This window comes from Meles meles, chromosome 11, assembly GCF_922984935.1.
Source record: "Meles meles chromosome 11, mMelMel3.1 paternal haplotype, whole genome shotgun sequence".
Lineage (NCBI taxonomy): Eukaryota > Metazoa > Chordata > Mammalia > Carnivora > Mustelidae > Meles > Meles meles.
The window spans coordinates 80,330,061-80,352,774 of record NC_060076.1 but is presented as its reverse complement, the minus strand read 5'-3'; the positions used below and the strand labels follow the sequence as shown (position 1 = coordinate 80,352,774).

At 42.0% G+C, this 22,714-nt stretch overlaps 1 protein-coding gene across 1 annotated transcript in view; it reads right to left on the bottom strand.

Moving 5' to 3' along the window:
- Window positions 1-22,417, bottom strand: part of LOC123952976 (guanine nucleotide-binding protein G(q) subunit alpha) — a 306,339-nt gene extending 283,922 nt beyond the window's left edge. Inside the window, exon 1 of the mRNA XM_046022777.1 lies at window positions 22,277-22,417. Coding sequence (XP_045878733.1) covers window positions 22,277-22,412 — 136 coding nt within the window. The 5' untranslated portion in view covers window positions 22,413-22,417. The remainder of the gene's footprint in view (window positions 1-22,276) is intronic.
- Between the last annotated feature and the right edge of the window lie 297 nt (window positions 22,418-22,714).

The window sequence follows — 22,714 nt, the reverse complement described above, 5'->3', positions numbered from 1 at the left end:
TGAGTTCTAAAAATTTATATGCAAGAACACACAAAGAGGGTCGGGAAAAGCACTCATGTATTATTAACATCAGTTTCAACAGACATGAACTATGCTTCATTTGTTCAAAGCAAATGTCAGCACAAACACATTTTTTTCTTAAAAGGAATATTGACCACTGAGATGACACAAAACACACACTTACAATGAAGGCGGCTCTTAAAACAGCACTGTGGTAAATCGGGGATACTCTCGTCACCTTGCGAGATTCCAACATCTCGGAACATGGCCATAATTTATCCCTACGCAGTCAGCACATTTTTTTAAAACTCAGTTTGGCTTCCAAGGCTGAAATTTCCAGAAAGGCATATAATATCTTGTTCGCCATAACTGGATTTAGGACAGTGTGCCACGTTCCAAATCCAGGTAGAGAACCATTTTAAAACATTCGTGTAAAGGCCAAAAATTGTTTTAGAATAATTCTCATGGGTAAGAGAGGAGGAAACAAAAATGCCCTCAGGCATTTCGACAAGGTATAATAATTGGGGCTGGAATAGAAGTCATTCTAGTACATTACCAAATTAATGAGGAAACAAACTTACTCCTGACAATACCGCTTACAAGCAATGTGCTCGTCTTTCCAACAAGGTGAGGCTCAAAACAATGACATTAAGATGTGTTTGAGCAGCCTGAAGGGTCACCACACATATCCAAGGACAGGGAGAATGACCTCCCCTCTAAAGGGGACATGCTTCGCAAAATCACCTTTTTGGCGAAAAGTTCTAGAAAAAAGGCAACATCCTGGGCTGACCACTGTCCTGAAATCAGCATCCTCCCACTGTGACACAGAGCCTTTTACCCATGGTGACACCCACACGGGCACAAGCCAAGAAGCTGGGGCAATGGAGAGCAAGAACCCATGTCAATTCTTTGTCCAAGAAACAGAATTATTTGCTACCAACTCCCATCCCATCATGACCACCACCATCCAGCTGGGAGAACTGAGCTTATCTCATACAAAATAATCAGATAGATAGATAGATTTTAAAAAAACAAAAAACCTCCGTTCCACTATTCAAGTTCCTAAATGAAAAAAATTAATATGATTGCTAAAAATGTGAGCATCATGCCCAACTCTGTAAAATAAAGTATATAGAATTGTAAGTTGGCTTTCTCACTTTAAGAACCATTCACCTTATGAAAATAAAAAGAGAGATTAAACCAGTTTGGCTAAAAAACAAAGAGGTACCAAATGCCATTTGCTTCTCCAAAAATAGTCCCTTAGTTCTACATGGAAATTTGAACTCACAGAGGACAAGGAACGAAAAAATGTTCCCTCCTTCCTTAGTGATCATGGTTGCAACCCAAACTTCAGGATGTGTAACAAGGAGTGATTAAAACGGACCATCCACAATGTGCAACGCCTGGAGTGCAACCACCCACACCTCCCCTTTTCCCAAAATGCGGTGATGAGTGAGAGCCCCACGCAGGCAGGCCAACCTGATGCCCTTCTGTGACGGGAGACCAGGCCACAGCTGAGGAAGGAAGAATAGATGTACCTTCTCTTGATTTCTGTATTCTCTTTTACTCCAACACAAATTAAAAATGAAGTCAAATTCAAGAAGTGTATTTTTGGCTTTACTATATCTTTTAGAAAGGTAAACAACAAAGTTATAGACTTGGAATCAACCGGATGGTCATACTGAATGACAGACTGTTGCGATCTGTCCTGAAATCTAATACCTCCCACATCTCTACTGACAGTATTAATAAAAAATACTTCTTCCTGATGCAATTCTTTTTTTTTTTAATTTTAATTTTTTTTTAATTTGAGAGAGAGAATTAGACAGAGAGAGCACAAGAAGGGGGGAGGGTCAGAGGGAGAAGTAGACTCCCTGCCGAGCAGGGAGCCCCATGCGGGACTCGATCCCAGGACTCCAGGATCATGACCTGAGCCGAAGGCAGATGCTTAACCAACTGAACCACCCAGGTGCCCAACCAACTGAACCACCCAGATGCCCCCTGATGCAATTCTTTATGAATCATATTGTAATAGGTTTATCTACTTTCCTCTGAGAATTAACTGGGTAGGATTACAAGTGCTAGAAGTTGGGAGGGGGAGAGTTAAATGATCTTGACCGTGGAAGGATGTTCTCACAGAATAAAGATGAAATTCAATAGGAATATGTACTCCCAGCACTTGCGGGGCGGGGCGGGGGAGGAATCCATGCAAAAACATGATAGAGGGAAATGCAAAAACGCAGGAGACTGTATGCAGATCAAAGACAACCATATGTTAAAACAGGGCTAGCCATGTCATATTAACATATTGGGGAAAAAAAGAACAAACACGGCGCTGGTAGAAAAACAGTTACAGAAGCCCTCTGCACTCAAAATTGCTCTATTTCTTGGAATGATCTATTTAGACAAAAGACAAAGATATTTGGACTCACATCTCAGTTCGAGAGAAGGTGCCCAAATACCATCTACTTTGACTTCATAACCACACCGCAAGCGCTGGGCTCCATTACTGGTATTTGTTGTTTACAGAAGAAAACAACTAGGATGATACAGGACAAGGTTTCATTCCTGCCTTTTGAGAAATGATGGAAAGAACCCATCACGTTTCACAAAAAGAAGAAAGCAAGGCCTAAGAGCATCATGAGGCCAACCTCAATCAGTTGGAAAAGTAGATTATATTCCACTGGGTTCCAGAGTCCCAGTGTCCCCAAAGGATGGAACCTGAAATGAGTTTCAGGACAGATTATAGCCCAATATCTGAAAAGTTCCTAACAAAGAGAGATGACCAAAGAATTAATTCCTCTCAAGGGATGATGTTCCCACCACTCAGTACAGAGGGCAATCAGCGAACGATAAATCGCGGGACGTTAGGGAGATGACTCGAGTGTGGGGTGCAAGCTTGGACCTTAAAGCCCATTCTTAATGGGATTCTACAATTAAAACTCTCCTTGAAAAACTTCACATGTGTTAATTATAGTCAGCAGACTTCCTGGAAAGAAAGCGAAGGGCTCTAAAAAAACAACAACAATAACTTCCTGTCCACCCCTCACAATGTACAAAAAAAAAGAAGAAGAGCAGAGAGAAAAACCTCATCCATGTGAATAACAGCAAAACACTTATCGATCAGAAGCAGTAGAGAGGGAGCAAGCAGAGCGCGCTCTCCAGGGACACGCACGGCGCTCCTGGCTCGTCCAGCAGTCCAGGGCGGAGGGCTGCTTGGACAGGGAAGGTCCGGACAGGGAAGGGGAAGGAAGGGTGAGGAACGCCTGGCTGAAACTCGCCTTGCGACCCACGCCAGCTGTGGAGGAGTGCAAGATGAAGCCGCGGCAAAGCTTGCAGACCGAACCTGTGGCTGTCATAGAGCCTTCTGGCCCCCCGTCCTCTGGCAAGCGGGGGGCTGAACACACAACATTGACCGGCATCTTTCAGTCCTGCAGCTCAAGTGCTATGGGAAGGACATCGACAGACCCAAGACAAATAGGGAAGGAAGTCAATGAGATTCCACCCACACCATTTTTGGACAAAGAGTAGGGCCAGGCAAAACTGGGAAAACTCCAAAGAGAAACTGAAGACAACGCACGCACAGAACATGCAACAAGGAAAATGAAGACCACACTCTGGAAGATTCACTCTAGGAAACAAGAAGAAGAAGAAGAAGAAGAAGAAGAAGAAGACAAAGAAGAAGAAGAAGAAGAAGAAGACGACGACGAAGAAGACGAAGAAGACGAAGAAGAAGAAGACGAAGACGAAGAAGACGAAGAAGAAGACGACGAAGAAGAAGACGAAGAAGACGACGACGACGAAGAAGAAGAAGAAGAAAGAAGAAGAAGAAACAACAAAACAACATATAACCATTCTGTACTATTAAGAAATGTTGGGGCACCTGGGTGGCTCAGTGGGTTGAGCTTCTGCCTTCGGCTCAGGTCATGGTCTCAGGGTCCTGGGATCGAGTCCCGCATCAGGCTCTCTGCTCAGCGGGGAGCCTGCTTCCCCCTCTCTCTCTGCCTGCCTCTCTGCCTACTTGTGATCTCTCTCTCTGTTAAATAAATAAAATATTAATAAAAAAAAGAAAATGTGAACTGTTTTGAAATAGGATATTAAAAAATGGAATAAGATAGAATGTGTCAGAGCTAGGAAATGACATAAGGAGGGGGAAAATGATACTGCAGAACTTAAAAATGAAGTTGGAGAATGAGAACTGTACAGTAAAACATTCCGTGATTCCAAACCTACTTCCTAGCGCGTGCCAGTTAGATGCCAACGACGGTCCCATCGGTGTTGCAGGGAAGCAATGTGAGCAAATCCCACAAGGAAAAGAATGGAGAAAGGAAGCAGTCAGAGGTAAGTTGACAGCTTTGGTAGAGAAAACAACAGAAGTCCAATATATGAAGCACTGGCATGCCGAAAGCAGCAAAACGTTCCTGTGGAGAGAGAAGATAGTCAGGGATCCGCTGGGAAAACCCCCGAAATGAAAGGACAAAGATATAGATGGAAAGGGGTCAGAGTGCTTCAGCATAAATAATGAAGGTCATCAAACACTGAAGCAAAGCCTGGTGAAGTTAACTAAACTTCTGTGTTAGGGAAAAAAGGGGCATCCAGTGAGAAAAGCAAAGCACAAAGGAAAAACCATCCAGCTGCTGCAGCCTTCTCCTCAAATGTAGATGTCAGGAAACAACGGAGCAGTAGTGACCCAATGGCAAGCGATGTGGGTGGAAAAGATGCGTCCTCCGAGAACACCAGCCCCGTGCCTGCCGCCATTAGCACATGAACTCCATGGAGACGCATTCTCAAATACACAAGAACACCAATAAATATATTCTCCATGGACCCTTGATGGAAAGTCTATCTGAAAGTGTAATCCAGCCAACTCAGAAGTAAATGAAAATAAATAAAAGCATACAATTAAAGAAAATGAGAGAAGAAATATCTGGTAATGAGCATTTATTTCAATAATGCAAACAAGTAATTTTTAATTACAGACACGAATATATATAAAGACTAAAATCTACGCATGAAAACTGAATAATAAGCAATACATAGCAAAATACTTCGATGGGTTTCTTTAGGCTTAACTAGAAATGATTCCCTTGATCATCCCAGGTACTAGATATGAAATAAAAAATGCAGAGTTTTAGAAAGTGTGAAAATAAAGAGTATGAACTTTTCAAAAACTACAGAATCATTTGGGAAATGTTAATGTTCACAAAGACCTGCAAGGTCAAACGTCAACTTTATTTCAGGGGAGATGAAGAAGGAAGGTAAGAAGGAAGAGGACAAGCAGAAGGTACACAAACCATTTCAGGATAACAGAGCAGACAGACTGAATCTGAAGAGTCAGAAAGTTGTAATCTGGGGAAGAGCAGAATACAGAGAATGTGGATTACAAATTACAAAAGGAGTGTGGGGGGCAAGTGGGGGAGGGGGTGCCCCGGGGTGGCTCAATGAGTTGGGTGGCTTGCCTTCAGCTCAGGTCATGATCCCAGGGTCCTGGGATCAAGCCCTGGGTTGGGCTCCCTGTGGGGAGTCTGTTTCTGCCTCTGTGCCCCCCCAACTCATTCTCTCTCTCTCTCAAATAAAGCTTTAAAAAAAAAAAAAAAAAAAAAAGAGCGGGGCGCCTGCTGGCTTAATGGGCTGAGCAGCTGACCCCTGATTTCAGCTCAGCTTATGATGATCTCAGGATCCTGATACTGAACCCCACACTGGGCTCCTATCGAAGAGTCTGCTTGTCCCTCTCTCTCTCCCCCTTTGCCCTTCCGTGGATGCCCTTTCACTCTCTCTCTCAAATAAACAAACGAATAACAACTTAAAAAAAAAAGAAAAAGAGCATGGACACTATCTTGAATACCATACCCTCTCATGCCAACTGACACAAATATCCTTTTTACATTCAAACTAAGAAAACTTCCATTTTCTGTACGTTTAGCCCTTCACTGACCATCAATAAAATTACAGGGACAGACCTGAATTTTCAGAAAAATGTCCTTAGCCACTAGACAAGTTTATGTTGTTCTTATAAGAGTTTTATCATTTCATACATTCAGTGTTGTCTCTGGGAAGACAGAAAAAATAAAATACATATATACAACAAAATGTGTTAATTATATTAGTAACCATTAAGATTTAGAGAACCATTATAATCCTGATAGCACTAACTTGTCTATCAGAGGAATAAGAAAAATTCAGAAAATGCAAATTAGGTACCAGGGAAGCAAAGAATGGAAGTAATATAGATCAGAGGTTAGTAAATTAAATCTACAGTGTCAAATCTGGCTTGCTGCTTATTTTTGTAAATAAAGTTTTACTGGAACATAGCCATACCCATTCACTAATAAAGTCTGTGGCATAGCTGAATAGTTGGAACAGAGATCATATGGCCCACACAGCCAAAAATATTTACTGTCTCACACTTTGTATTAATAAAGTTTCCCAACCCCAGGTTGCCTGGGTGGTTCAGTTGGTTAAGTGTCTGGTTCTTGATCTCAACTCAGGTCTTGAACTCAGGGTCATGAGTTCAAGCCCTATGTTGGGCTTCACACTGGGCCTGAAGACTATATTTTAAAAAAAAGTTTCTCAACGCCTGGTAATAGGTGAACAAATTTCTCCATTACATGGGCAGGTGGGGTCCAGGAAGTGGAGGTGTGGATTGGGGGAACGATAAATACTATTCCATCTCTGAAGCTGATAAATTGAGAAACATAACCTGAAGAATACCATTAGGAGCTACAGAGACTACCAACAGTAAAACTAAAAGCAGACTGGACGTTTCAAATTATTAGAGGTGGAAAACACAAAAAGAGACCTAATATAAACCAAACGGCAAAGGAAGGAGAGAGGGAAGGAGGAAGAAATGGAAAGAGGAAGAGAACTACCAGACATCAATGAAAGGATCAGAAGACAGAAATCAGCAAAAAAACTCAATCACATCTATGCTATCAACATATTTAAGTAGAATGAACTCACCTATTTAAGGAAAGATACTCTAAACTGAGGGTAAACAAAAACAAAACAAAACCTCTGCGAGGAGCAATAAGATATTAAGAATAGTTGAAAACAGATGGAGAAATAGGCCAAGCAAATGAAAATAATGGAAGTAAAAGATCCATATTAACATCCAACAAAGTTGAATTCCAGATAAAACAGAACTGACTTATGTAAAAAGGCAATGTTATAAGATAAAAGTTTAATTCTTATGGACATTTTTAAGGTACATGAAAACAGAATACTTTTATATAGAGAAGAAAAATCTTTGGAGATAGAAATTGCCATAAACACCAGAGTTTTAGAAGGCTTCAGCTCAATCCTCAGGACTTGGCAGACTCACAATATAAATAAGGAGATTCAACAAAAATATAAGCAATAAAATTAAATAACACTCATAAATTTCTATTTTATTACATATATATACTTTATGTATTCATAGAACAAAAATTGACTACATACTAGGCTACAATACACTCCAAAAAGTAAAAACAGTACAGACCACATTCTCCTTTCAAATTGACGTTAAGAGTAGGAATAAACAACAAAAATCACGCTTTGAAAATTTTAAGTTATCCTAAACAACCCTGGTTCAAAGATAAAAACTGAAACCATAATTTTAGAATATCTGTAGAGGAATGATATAAACACTACATAGAAGTAGGAAATTTCAAAGCTTTAAACACTTCTAACTCGAATTCAGAATATGCTAAAATAAACAACCAATTTTAATTCAAGAAAATAGGAAAAGGACAACCAAATAAACCTACAGAAATTGCAAGAAAGAATAAAAGCAAGAATAAATAACACCGGTCCCAAGACCATACAATGAGGAAAGAATTTATCTTTTCAGGATGCCTGGGTGGCTCAGTCAGTTGAGCATCTGCCTTCAGCTCAGGTCATGATCCCAGGGTCCTGCTCGGCGGGGAGCCTGCTTCTCCCTCTGCCTACCTGTCCCCCGCTTGCGATCATCCTCTCTCAGACAAATAAATAAAATAAATAAGTAATAAAATATATAAATAATTAAATAAATAAATAAAAATAAAATCTTTTAAAAAAAGAATTTATCTTTTCAATAAATGGTACTTAGAACAACTAGATTATCACTTGTTAAAAAAAAAAAAGAAGAAAGTCAGAACCCTACCTCACATCATATACAAAAATCGTCTTGAAGACCTACATCTAAGACCTAAATCTATAAACTTCTTAGAAGAAAATGTGAAGGTAAATATGACACCAAAATTATAAGAAACAGCAGAAAAAATAAATTGGACTTTGTCGTAATTAAAAACTTCGTGTTTCAGTATAATTTTGTACATGGCCAAACCTGTCATATAACGTTTTCAGTTCTGTTTTCTTTTTCCCCTGGAGACATTCATCCTAGAGCACTCCATCCTTCTGCAGATAAATACTCAATTTCCTAGAAACAGCTAAGACAATAAAGCTGAAGTTAAAAGTGTTTAAACAAAAAAAAGTACAGAAAAGAAAATAAAGACTGTATAATAGAAATTAATCCAATAAAATGCAAATGATTTTTTTAACCCATCAAGTGACAGTCACTAATGTAAACTAGAGGTGGCAAAGTAAACTAATACAACCTTTCTGAAAGATAAGGTGGTGACGTGTTTCAAAATTTAAGCCTGTGACTTGGCTGATGACCTAACCCCAAGGGACTTACCTACTGAAGGGATCAACTGTACAGGTATACATAATGGATCCCCTACAATATTCACTGTAGCATTAATTATAACATTTTATAATGGAATAAAACTATCCATCAATAAGGGTCAGGTATAGACAATAGTGTGTTGGTGAACATTTTAACAGTAACCTCCCAGTGGAGGAGTAAGCCCTGATTTGCAGCATTTGCCAATTTCCATGGTGTAAATACTCCCCATGATGGCTGAGTTCAAGCTGTCAAAGTGAAGTCACCCAACAGAGAATTTAGAAGAAATGTGTACAACTAGCTTTCATGTGTAGACACGAGCTAAAAACAGCACACCACTGTATGAATAAAAATACACTGCAACTACAAAATCTGCAACTCTACAATTGCACTCTACATTGCAACTCTAACAACCCATATATATGAGGCTAAAGATTTATATTAACATAGCAAGATATCCATTACGTATTATTGGATGAGAAAAGCCAATTACATACAGAACAACTTTTGTTGCATAATTTGTAACAGTATGAACTTATGTGTATTTCGTTGTCATTTTAGAAGAAAAAGAATCATACAACAGTGATTCATAAACACTATGTTCGAACTACTTTTGCCTATAGCAACAGAAGTATATCTAACTTTCATGTAGTCCCTAAACCAAATTAAGACCTTCATTTTAAAACAGAATAGTAGAAGATCAACAGAGTTGGCCTCGAAATAATTAAAAGCTTCTGTATTAAAGAGTACAAAACAAAGAGAAAAACAAAAGACTGGGTCTAAGTTATTTACAATAAATATGAAAAAGGCTAATTTCATATGTATGTTCAGAACTCATAAATAGACAAAGGAAATAAAGAGACAACTTACAAAATAGGAGGTCCAACTAGAAACAAACACATGGGCTAATGATCATTCTCACTAGTGATCAAATAAATGCAAATTCGCAAATTACATATGATTTCTTTGCTTGGTAACTTATTGATACCCTCATAATATTGTTCCTGATGTTGCAAATCGCGTACAATCACTTTAAGACATGTTTTAGGTGTGTGCAATCAAATCATAGAATTTTTCATATCCTCAGACCTACAATTAACATTTTTATTAATCTATTCTAATAAAGCGTGTGTGTTTAAAAAATACTAACTCCAGGGGCACCTGGGTGGCTCAGTCAGATAAGCATCTGCGTCCAACTTGGGTCATGATCCCAGGATCCTGAGATCAGGCTCCCAGCTGATCAGGAGTCTGCTCCCCCTGCTTATGATCTCTCTCTCTCTCCTTCTCTGTCAAATAAATAAATAAAACCTTAAAAAAATAAAATAAATAAAAATTAAAAATGCTAACTCCACCAAGAATTTCATCACAGCATAATTTTTAAAATGGTTACATTGGGGAGGCACCTGGATGGCTTAGTCAGTTAAGCACCGTATGATTATACCTTTGCAAGAAACAAAAAAATAAAATAGACAACAAAGGATCACACACAAAAAATGATGTTTCTTAGGTTAGTACACTTTGGATAAATTTATGAATAAATTTTAAGTTTTTCAAACTTGCTGTAAAAAACGGTTTCCATTATTTTATAATATTTCAAAAATCAATGAAAAATCACACATAAAAAACATTATTGTACACCTGACACTATTGTAACATTTTGTGTCAACATGATACTTCAAAAAAAGTTAATATCCTTTAAAAACAGTTATTAACATAGAACAGATTGTCATTCTTTTGAAGGCCAACATCAAAACAATATAATGTATTTCTTAGGAATGTAAGAAAATTCTTAAGTGGAAGAAAATAAACACATCTTGATTCAAACTCTATTAAACACAATGGTTTTTTCTCATCATTAAACTTTACTATTTTAGGAAACAATCGTACCACCAAAGGATAGCTATCTGAAGTGCTCTTATTTCGTTCCCAAAAGAGAATAAAATACAATATAAATTCAGTTGGTAGCATACAGTTTGAAGATACATTATATAAAGGATGAATATATTTAATAGAAAAAATAAATCATTGTGTGATTCTATGATTCAATACACTGGGATGCACAATGCATTAATTAATTCTGGGAAGGACAGATCATAATTTGAGTAGCAATTCACAGACTCTAGGGATTTAGAAAAACCCTAGACAAGATTCTCTGTTCCCATAATAAGCATGGCCTGGAGTGGAAAGCCCTACAGCAAATGTGTTTCTCAAAGGACACAGCTGGGGATTTTGATGAAAATATATTTGGAGTCAAGATTTCCTAAGAAATACTATTAATGAAGTCCTCCTATGATTTCCTCCATTAAAATGCAACCTTTTGCCAAGATTTGTATGGATAGGAAAATACAAATTACTAGAAACTAATCAAGCAAGATATAGGTATCTTCTCTCAGGGAACATGGGAAACTTTGGGAACTCATCATTACAAAAGATGCGTATGTGCCCAACATTTTTTAGTTATTTCTAATGTGCTCTGTGTAACATCTCAGATGGTGACCCAATGCATCACGGGAGAAACTAGCATATTCATACCATTTCTTAGTCCTTGAACACATCATGGCCCTTCCATCTCTAGACTCTGTGTCCCCACTAAGCTTGGCTCCAAGAGGATCCAGTATTATGCCAATTTATTCGTTCTTGACCCATCAGGAATTGGTTGGTAATAAAAATAGAGGTTAATTTCAAGTATCCTTTGTTTCAGCACTCCCTTGCTCTGCTTTCAAATTATTCAAAATTATTCAAATTATTCAAAATATATTTGCCTACATTTCCAGTCAAGAAATCCTCATAAGTCGATTTCTATCTTGGACAAAAGCAGCCCATTCTGAATGTTGGTCATAAATGGAAATAGGCTTGAGGGCCCATTGGATAACATGCCCCCTGGGCTTGGATGTGACAGCCCAGACGGTGAACAGCTCCAAAGAGAATGCGAACAGCACCCACTGATAGGTGCCTTTCTCAGCTAAAACTGCAAGGTGACTTCTACATTCTGGGCCTCCACCTGAGTGTGAATCCACTTGGCAAGCACAGCTCAGGCTACTACTTCTCTATTTACTGCCTTGGGCAGCTGGCAGGTGCTCTATTGTAGGAGAAGGAAGCCAGGTGAAGCAGATTTCCTGGACAACCATCTCTCCAGAGACATTCTAATAACCCATCGCCAGATTAGCAGAGTTCTCAATACGCTAAGAGATGCATTTCCATCACCTTCAACAGCTGCCAGATACGAAGAAAGAGAGCAAGAGAGAGAAAGGAGCCACATTGTCAGTTTCCTTTATAATGTGTGCACGGTTTTTCTCGGGACACTGTTTGACACAGGAGTTCTGGGCTCCATCTACATAACTCCCTGGGGGACCGAAAGCTCAGGAGAGAACGCACACAACCCGAACTCCTTCCAAACAACCCAGACTGCTTCACTTGCTCATCTCGCACCCGGGATCTGGGAGAGGAGGACACAAGGGGAGTGCCCATGAGGAGGAAAGGCGGCAGGGCAGCGGGGCAGGCAAGAGAAGCTGCGGTGGCCCAGCTCTTTCTGAGCAAAGACACCAGGCCGCAGAGCAGCGCACTGCTTTGCTCTCCAGGCTCTGGCAGCCCCACCACAGACAACTGCCCAGCCAAGCCCCGCTAGACCCCCATTACTCTCCTTCACCTGTGACTGTTCCCCTTTCCCCCTGCACCAGTCCAGCTTCAAATCTGCGATCCAGCGGAAAAGATCGTGAGGAAAGCCGGCGTCAGTAGGAAAGCAGGGGTGGGTAAAAGCCCAACACCCACCTGGCACGCCCAACACCCACCAGGAACGCCCAAGGGAATCGGGTGCTTCTGAAGACCCAGGCCAAGAATCTAGCTGTTCCTTCATGGAGCCCTTTCTCCAGAATGCAGACAGGAGACACAGGAAGCCGCCTTCTTGAAGGTTCTCTGACAGGGCCATGACAATTGAGGGCAGCTCAGAAAAACAGCCCACTACCTGTTTTTCTGGTTTCAGTGAAAGCCCCTTGGTGGGGGCGGGGAAAATGGGCACAGTCGAGGAAGAAGAAATGGACAGAAACGGCCCGTTCCTGGGTTCATTCGAAATCTTTCCTGGAAGGCCCTAGAAAAGGGACCCACCGGCTCCCAGTACAAAGCGATCCCCTAAGCGTGCTCCACCGAGTGTGCAAGGGCTCCGGGGTCCCAGGCTCAAAGCGCCAACCTGCGCTCACTGAAAACTGCACAAATGGACTCGGCAGCAGAGATTCTGTGCAAGCACGGGAAAAAGCATCGCTAAAAAGCCAATGATGGGGAAAAAATCGTAGCAGTAAGTCGAAGGTAGTGGCCTGAGGGTCCCTAAGAAAGCACGGAGGCCTGAACCGGACAGCGCGGGGTCACTGCGCCTGCCCCTCCGGCTCCACCCCCGCGCCTGCCAGGCTATCGCCCTTCCTGCAGGAAGCAAGAGACCCATGCTGATATGACAGGGGGCTTCTGATACCATTCCCTGTGAAGGCGACGAAACTATCAGCAGCAGGCCAGGCAGCAGGAGGGGCAGCTCCCGACAGCCTCGCTCACGCCTCCTCACTCCTCCCTGGAGCTGCGGGAGCCGCCGGCAGGGCGCTGAGTCTCTTCGGAGGGGAAGCTAGGGCAGTGAGGGCAGCCAGGAGTCCAGCGGACCTGCCAACGCCTCCTGGAGAGCCTGTGGCTGCTGGAGGGCTGGGGCTCCGGCTGCCCTCCTCCAGGGAGGCAGCTGGGCGGAAAGCGGCCGAGATGCCAGGGCTGCAGAGAAAGTTGGGAAGCAGCCCTCAGATCTGGTCCCAGCTCTTCACTCCACAGGTTTCTACTGAAACAGTAAAGGACCAAACCAAAGAAACACCTTCAGGTTAGTTCAAGGAGATAGGTTGGAAGTCCCTGACTTCCCTTCCGTTACACCAAATAACTCCACCAAGATGCAGGGCCACGGGGTAGGTATGTAGCCGAAGTCTCACGAGGCCAGTAAGCCACAGTAAGCCACCGCTTTTGCGTGATGTACCCATTTTCAAAACTCTATCACGAGTCTTCCTTAGAAAGACAAGAGTTAAACACTTAACAAGTACCCTGGCATTCTTTTAAGGGCAAACTAGGAACGAGAATTAAAGTCATCCTGTATTATTAGAACAAGTCACAGGAAATGGGTCAGCTCTTTAGGACAGAAGGAAAACTGCATGTGCCATCTGCAGAAAGAGCATATAGTATAACAGAACAGCTCTGAAAAGCCTAGGTCCTAAAATATCAACTCACGTGACCAGACAGTAGCACTGCATCTTTGCCTTAAAAAACATAAAATAAAAACAGAAAACAAACAAAAAATAACAACAACAACAAAAACACCAAAACCTACTCAAGCTGCCTGGGTGTAACAAAAGCAAAGGCCTAGGCTAATGCTATCCCCTATCTATCTGTACAGAAATACAAGTAGAAAGAGAGATTTGAAGGCTCTCCAGCGATTGAGATGAGAATGTTCAAGTCATGAGAAAGATTCGCGATTACTCAACGCAAGCCTACAGCACCTTCCTCCTTTCTAGCAAATGCATTGCATCCTATTTTGAAACCTAGTGGAGCATGAGAGCTAGCCCAGCACCAGCTCACTCACTCCCTGCTGGTAATCATGAACCAATCTCAAGTCCCTGCCCTCTGGAAAAGGAAGGAGAATGGTGCATTTTGTTCAATTAACAACATATTCTGTTTCGCCAGACTAAACGGTTGCTAAAGAAAGTTAATCATCTCCTAAAACCACACTCACAAGTGTCCTTTTAATGTATTAAAGCACCCAACTTCCCCTCACCAGCTCACAGCCACGTTTGAAAGAAGCACCAACTTGGAAGTTCCTGAAATCAGAAGGAAATGCGCATGTCAGGGAGTCGAAGGCACCCCTCCTTGCGAGGAAAGCCCTGTCATGAAACAGCGAATGGGTGGGTGGTATCTGCACGGAAGGGCTATTTGGGGGGCCTCTGCCCAACAGCTGGAATGGGGGGAGGGAGACACTGAAGCACTTGTCTTTAGAAGCAACTTGTCAGTTGCAGCCACCAGGAAATATATGGAGGGTGCTACCCATCACCCTTCTTGCTCCCACAGCAAAAGGAAAAGCAGGAAAGAAACAGGAAAAATGAAGAACTTTATTTTTTAAGTTTTGAAAATAGAAAAAAGCAGCAGAAGAAAAACTCTTCCGATTTTTTTCACAAGGGATGGTGAACAAAGAACAGCGACAACAACAACAAAGTCAGATTCTGGGAAGAGGCAATAAATTCATCACTTCAGTTCTCTAAAGGGAAAAAAAAAATTCAAGGCTATCTCTTAGAAATATGCAGGAACAGGTTTCTGAACATCACTCTTCAGTTCCTCCAAGACAGCCAAAGAGTCTCACTCTAGCTCTTTTTAATTTGTGGATCAATTATTGTTCCCTCTGTGAGGTTCCAGAATATAATGGCATTAATAACACTCGTGTTCCCAACTGCCCCACAATCCATTACACACTTCCTCGAAACAACTACTTTGTTTCCAAAGCAGTCAAACCGATCACTGTCCAAAATGAATCCTGTAATAAAGGTGTATGGAATTCTTAAATTTCAAAGGACCTGTGTGTGTAACAGTTTTCCATTCAAACTGCTACAAAAACTGCCATTGGCTTTTCAACCCTGAAACAATATAAGAATGCTCAACTGAATCATTCTCGCTAGACAATGAATGAGAAGCAGGCAAGGAGACAAAGACTATTCCAGTCCTCAAACAGAATTCCTTTTACGGTGCTCCGGGTGGCCCCCAAAACAGCAAAGAGCTGTGGCAAATGGAGAACATATGGATGGTACCCTCAGACGAAAGCAAAAAGCTTGACCTTCACATCCTCCAACTGCTCTTTCTTGGGGGGAAATCCAGCTGCCCACCCTGCCCAAATCCTCCTCTGTCCACGAGCCCCCGGGGTTCCTGACAAAAACAGAACCAGGGTAAATTGAGCAAGGATTTGTGTTACATCGAGACACAAACCCACAGGAGCCTCTATCTTTGCCTTCATGGAGCTTCCAATCCAGCTGGAGCTCAGGGCAAGTGGTCAGTAATCATTTCTTACAGTTAAAGGCAAAAAAAAAACGATACACTCCAAGGAAATAATTCTCAAGATCATCTGCTTTCTCCAGTTGTGTAATCCCCAGAAAGCTTCTACAATGGCCTTCAGATTATTTTTTTTTTCTTTGTATTAAGAGCCAATAAAAAAAAAGCCAACGCCAGGAAGGATAAAACTTAGAAGGACAAGTCTGTCCGAGGGCATCAACTGGGAAACAATAAAACTGTGAAAAAGTGCTACAACTGTGTTTCCCGCTGACAAATAAGAAATGAGGAGTGTCTTGTCCAGCACATTCTTCTACATATATTAGATCTTTACTGTCAGTTCATTTGACCAGCATTCTGTACGCAACTGTTCTTTCATAAGATATGTCTGTTTAAATCAATAAATTGGAGGAAAAGTTTATTTTCCAGTAACTGGCAAGTATTTGCAGAATAAATGAATTTGAAATATGTTCATAACTTCATTTTTAAATACCACTCATTTTGTTCTTAAAAATTCAACCATGAAGGTTTTTAACAAAATATCCTGCACTGATCTCAGAAATGATGGCTAGGTATAAAGGTCAACCGCAGAGCTATAAGGTGAATGCAAATTCTGGTGCTCAGCATCAAAATACAGGTATTTATTTTTGCGTATATAAAGTCCAGATCCATGACAACCTAGGATTTATGAACTCATCTCCGATAGTATGGTTAGGTCCTTTTCTTCCTTTTACTGCCTGTTAGATGAGAAATCAGACAGATTTTTACATATCAGTAACATAACAAATCAAAGGTGATTGTCGAACAACTTCCTATAATTTTATTAGTAACAGCTGTTCACACAAAATCGTGTTTGGGTCTGAGAATAGCTCTGTCTTTAATGTTACTCCATTCGGCAGAACAAGAGAAAACATTCACTGTTTACTGTAGTCAGTTACTGCCACAGCTTTAATTACCAACAATCACACATTTTACCTTCTATTGCTACTTCACACTTGCCGAGGATTAATTCTGCAAAAATCTTAACATTGCTGAAAAGCCCATTATAAAAGTTTCCTTTTCAAAAATGTCATTGCCCTCCCTGTTTCAACCAAGAAACTAGACTTTAAATTTGTTGCTACAAATACTTGTATTTCCCTCAACCCAAAACAGAGAGTCTGGAGGAAAGAGACTCTCTTCCTCCACCTTCTTAAGAAGAAAGCAATCCTAACCTTCTTAAAATGGCTTCTCTTTCCCAAGATGTACCATTTGAGCTCCCTATTCTTCTTCTACAACACCCAATCAACATTTCCATTAATATCAACAGAACTAATGACCTCCTGCTAAAGAAAAATTAATAGAATGCTGGAATCAAAATCATCCTTGGAAAATCTAGTTCATTTCTTCTCAAGTGTAAGTTTGCCTGGATCATGAAGAAAAATCTGTTCCTTTTTTCTGCTAAGTTTAGCATAGCACGCAGCCTCACAACTGTGAAAGCTGTTTCAGGTCCTTAAAAATTCATCTGTAATAAAAATCATAACTATATTGAATAGGAACCTCTGAAAACTGAATATACACCATCTCTTATTAAGGGGAACTGGGTTGTGGTTTTGCTGTTGTTTTTAATGAAAAGAAGGCTATCAAATTTACTTGTAATAAACAAAATGACCACTAAATTACTCTTTTGGTCCTCCTTCCTACATTTACGTAAAAATATATGTATTGATATACAGGGGATAACTTCACGGCATTTAGTATGATTTTATTGTGTGCCGAAGTTCGCATAGGAAGAAATAACATGTAAACAGAGCCACGAGTTACATGGCAGATCCAGACAATAAATCTACACGGCTTGACGCAAAAATCTTACTCTGAAAGCTTTGCTATAGAGTCAGAGCTACAATTCTGATTTTCATGAGGGATGCCCCCATTTCACCCTCCAGATATAAACTGTAAGTACTTTGTTTTAAAGAAACAAACAGAAAAAAGCAGAAAGAAAAAGACGAGATGCATCTAAATAAATCCTGACATTTAGAAACATATTTGACACTTGGAAGCTGAAAGAATAGCAAAAATAAAACTCGCTGGTTTTAAAGCAGCCGCATCGACACTGTATTTTGGCATTTCCAGGGAGATGCTGTTATTGGGGCTGTTTATAGGGATCCCTGCCTTCTGCTGTTCTGAGTGGCCATCCTAGAAGGTCACTAACTTCTGGGTTGATTCAGACCATCAACCCCCATCCCTCTCCAGTGAACTCTACTGCGGGGTGGTGGGCCAGGCGCTTTCATCCAGACCCACGTGAATGAACCCTCCCTCCTGTCTGAATCCGCCAGAGCACTCCCAGCCGGCCAAGTGCTCTCCTGCTCTACAACTGTCCAGTTTTCAGGACAACTGTATACCTCGCAACTCAAAAGAGTCCATGTGCAACTCTTAAACCTCTATTTAATCACTGTGCTTCTCATCTGACCGTACAGATGAATCACAAAAACCCCTGCAGTTGCCACCTATGCTCTGGAGAAACCTGGAACTCACTCCCTCCAGCACGGCGTGGAGAAAGTGTATGGCCCAAAGATGACAGGGTTAAACCAGCTTCTACGCAATAAGTAGCCAAGATAGGTAATGGTTTATCTTTTTTTTTCTTTTCAACTCTCATACTTTAAGCATCGCTGTCACCATTCCCAAACACATGCAGCACAGAACGTAACACACAGGCACAGTACGCGAGGTCACATATCACGTTAACACTTCTGATTCTGGAACGCGCATATATGCAATTGCCTCAAAGAGTTAGTTTTTTAAAGATCGTGATTTTTATCTGCCACAGATTAAAAAACGTTATGTATCCCTGTGTCTCCACAATTTATTCATTATTTCATGGTCCCAATTTCTATCAGGAGGGTCAGAAATAAAGGTACTCACTCATTCAAGAAGTACTTAAGGGAGGGCATGCTATGAGTTAGGGATCTACTGAGCTGGAAGTTGGGGTTTAATAGTGAGCACTACAGACACACTCCCTACTTTCCTAAGCTGCTGGTCTAGAATAGGACAAAAATCCACAATCACGCATGTAATTCAGTTAGAAGGCCAAGAACATATATTCTTCCAGCTAAGACCGGCCTAAACAGCCTGTTTTCAATAGGTGGAACCCAGTCCATTACAAAGGCTTGCTAATCTTCCTGTTTGATGATTAAGATATAAAGAGTTGAGATTTTAAAAACATGTAAAATAAGAACAGGTTAACAGGAAATATATAAATATATATCTTCAAGGAACTGATAAAAATTTCAGCACGAATATCTGTGACTAAAAGCAGGAATTCAAAGCTACTTTTTGTATACAGCCTTAACGACACATTAATATTAAATACTGTGACCTATGTACTACAAATACAAACATTTAGTTAATATTCATAAATGTTAATCAGTTAAAGTAAATGTAATGTACTATATACACACAAAGCGTTGAAAACTTAAAACCAAGTTAAAGTAAATTATTCGCTCACATATAGATGCAGGATACAAAGTTTTCTTTGAGGTGTCAAGGAAAAACACATATGTAAGTAAATTCAGAGAACAAATATGGTAAAGAAAACAAGAATTCATTATTAAATATGGTTATTTTACAGTGGTAAGTTTCTGGGTTCATTTAAAAAAAAGAATAAAAATCAAAACATATTAGTACTATATTATTTGGAATACACCAGCATAATTGCTGTATGTGTATCAAAACAGCCCACATTTCACTGCTATACTTTCATCTAGGCAGGTACTATTTTCTCTCTCTTGTTTCTTCATATTAGTAATATATAAAATAAACGGTGAACATATGCAAAGGTCCCCCACCAAGTAAATCCATTTCCACTAACATGACGTCACTCCTTGAACTAAAATTCAGTTTGAAAATAATTTCATACTGAATGTCATTTAAATATAAAAGTGACCCCTCCATTTAAATAAGGTAGTTAAAAATATTGATAAATCTTGACACTGTGAAAGGATAAATCCTAGAACCTCCTTTGGACAGGTGGGAACAGGAAGATGCAGTGAACTCATCCAAGCAGCTGGTGGGAGAGCAGTTCTTCAAAGAGAAGTCCTCCCCAACACCTTTCCTGGTTCAAATCAACCATCATTTTTCTCCTGGATTCAAAACACTGTGAAATCCCATGCGCACACACACACCTGTACCCATCTACATTTAGTAGAGAACATTGACTGTAGAGGTAGTATAGGTATCAAACTCATTATGCTACAAAAGCAACATCTCTAGGAAAGGAAACTGTAACAAATCTTACCTGATGCCTAGGGGTAGTGTTTCTAACAAAGAGCTGTTCACATTTTTAAAATGTTACTAATGAAGGTAGGTGCTAAATTAATGCCATATTTTCCCACCACTCCTAATGGGCTTTATTTGGGGACTGGGGTGAGGCTTATTAAACCCCACTCAAATATCTAATAAGAGAAAAAGTTCTGTGTTACTACCACTTCAGCAGGAAAACTGTTTCACTTTTTTGCTCATAAAATCATCTCCCCGAGTGCATTTTTAAAGCACTGTATGTTACTGAAATATACAGTATGTAATTAAACGTTCATTTATGTGTATTTGCCTAAAAATGTTCCACCTAGATAGACATTCAGACTGAGGTCTTCAAACAGACAAACCCCCGGGGTTCTAACTCCTAGCTCCTGGGAACCTCGAGCTGTCACATTTCAGACAACAGGGATGGCTTGAGATCTCAAACGCTGTATTCACAGCTAACCATAAACAAAGACTGTAAACAGGGCAGAAGAGAACCTATTCTTAAGTCTCTCTAAAACACATCCTTTTCCTTTATCTGTACTTAGACACTGTATGCCTATTTCTCTTCCCCTCTATTTTTTTCTCAATCTTGAGAATTCACAACATATTCAATTACACATGATTCAGCCGTTAGAAGTAGTCCAAAATGAGAATAAAAACATTTTTTTAAAAATATTCGTTTTCCAATGGCAGTTTTCCCCTCCCCTGGCTTCATTCCCTAAAGCCCACCTCTTTCATCCAGAGCTTTGCCTTCTGTTCCTCATAAGCATGTGCACATTTATCTAAGCTGGTTTCAAGATGAAGACATAAAGCATGGCATGCGAGTTAACCATTTGTAACTATTTGTGATCATTATATTTTGTTCCCTCTTGTAAATGATCCGGTAGATAAGCAGTTCAGTCCCAAAGGCCACTGGTTCCTTAAACCAGGAGATGAAATGCTCAAGAAAGAAACTGCATGCTTCTTAAATCTGAATTGACAATACAGTATTTCTTTCTTTCAGACATGTCTGTGAAACATATTTATTATACACACAAATATCTTGAACACAAGTGCAGACATTTTTCAGGCCTGTTACTGCAAAGCTGTTTGCTCTCCCTACCACCATAGCTCAGAGTTATGTCACGCTGGCTCCTATGTGCACCCTGATCCTTGATTCTGAACATTCTCTCAAAGATAATTATCGATAGAATTCCTATTTGAGAAATGGCATTTTCTTGATAACTTAGTATGAAGGCAGAATGTTGGGTTGTTTTTTTTAAGAGATTAAAGGAAAATTTTTGCTATACACTTCCCGTTTTCCTTCCAGTCCAGATCCCAAAGATACTAAAATGCTGTCCGTTTTAAACAAAAGGTTTCTATTTGTTGCCGTGAGAGTAATTGAGAGGCTGCACTGGTTTTCAGTAGTAACTATTGTGAATTCAGGCCTACATCTGGGTTGCCTCATTAAACAAAAGAAACCGGTCCCTGTCAACAACCACACAGCACAACCCTCCCGTATCCCTCCTATCTGGAAGGAATGGTGCAGACGAGAAACAAGCCTGCCACCATCCACTGGTAAAGAAACTCTTCTGGGTCCCTCCTTTCAGTGGTCTGGTGGCTAGAGAAAGCACTTATGTGACACATTTGAGCTTGCCTGCCTGCCACCTGAATACATAACCCCCCTTTCTTTGGAGGGCCAAACACTCGACTCCCTCATCATCACTCCTTGGAGAATCCAGTCGCGAGTCTGCCCACCCCACCACCATTCCCTCCTGACCCCAGAAAGAACTGACAGTGGATTCACACGGGCCACCCCACCGCACGCCGTCCCCCAACGTGCCCCGGCACGGCTCGTCACCCTCGGACCACAGACACAGACACACACACACAGCTCCCCTCTCCAACACGGGGCGCCATGGCCAAGACACTGGAAGTTCAACACCGCTGCCCACCTTCCCACCCCCGCGCCTCTCCCTCGAAGTGATTTGCCATTTAGCAGATGCACAGCACAGAAACGCACTCCCCGAAGGCACAGCCCTCGGGGATACCAAAAGGCACTAGCCGAGGCCCGGGGCAAGGCAGCCGCGACCCCTCTGCGCGTGTATGTGTGCGCGCGTATATGCGCGCACGCGCCTGTGTGTGTTACGCGCCCGCGCACCCGCGCGGGTGCAGGTAGTGACCGGGGGCGCGCCCGCCGAGGGTCGGGGCGAGCCGCGGGCGCCCGGGGGCGGGGGCCGCGGAGGGCCCGCGGCCCCGGGGTCCCGGGGGCGACGGGCGGGGGCCGCAAGGGCCCGGCGGGAGGGCCCACGGCGGCCGGCCCCGGGCTGTACTCACCAAGCAGCAGCAGCTTGAGCTCCCGGCGGGCGTCCCGCTTGTCCCTGCGGAGCTGCCGCTCGATCTCGTCGTTGATCCGCCGAGCTTCCTTGGCCTCCTCGCTCAGGCAGCACGCCATGATGGACTCCAGAGTCATTCTTCCAAAGTGCCTCCGCTGCAGCCCCGCCGGCACCCCCTGCTCACACGCGCGCACACACACCCTCCCGCCCTCGCTCCCCCGAGGCAGCGGTGGCCGCCGAGCCCCCGCCGCCCGGGCGCGCGTCCGGGACGAGCTCGGGGAACGGCCGCGGGGGCCGCGGCCAGGGCCGGGGCCACCAGGTGGGCCGGGGGTGCGGCGGGAGCGGGAGGCTCGGGCCGCCGGGAGGAGCGAGGCGGGCGCGGGAGGCGGCCGCGGGCGCTGGCTCGGGGGGCGCGCGAGGGAAGGCCGCCGCGCCCGGC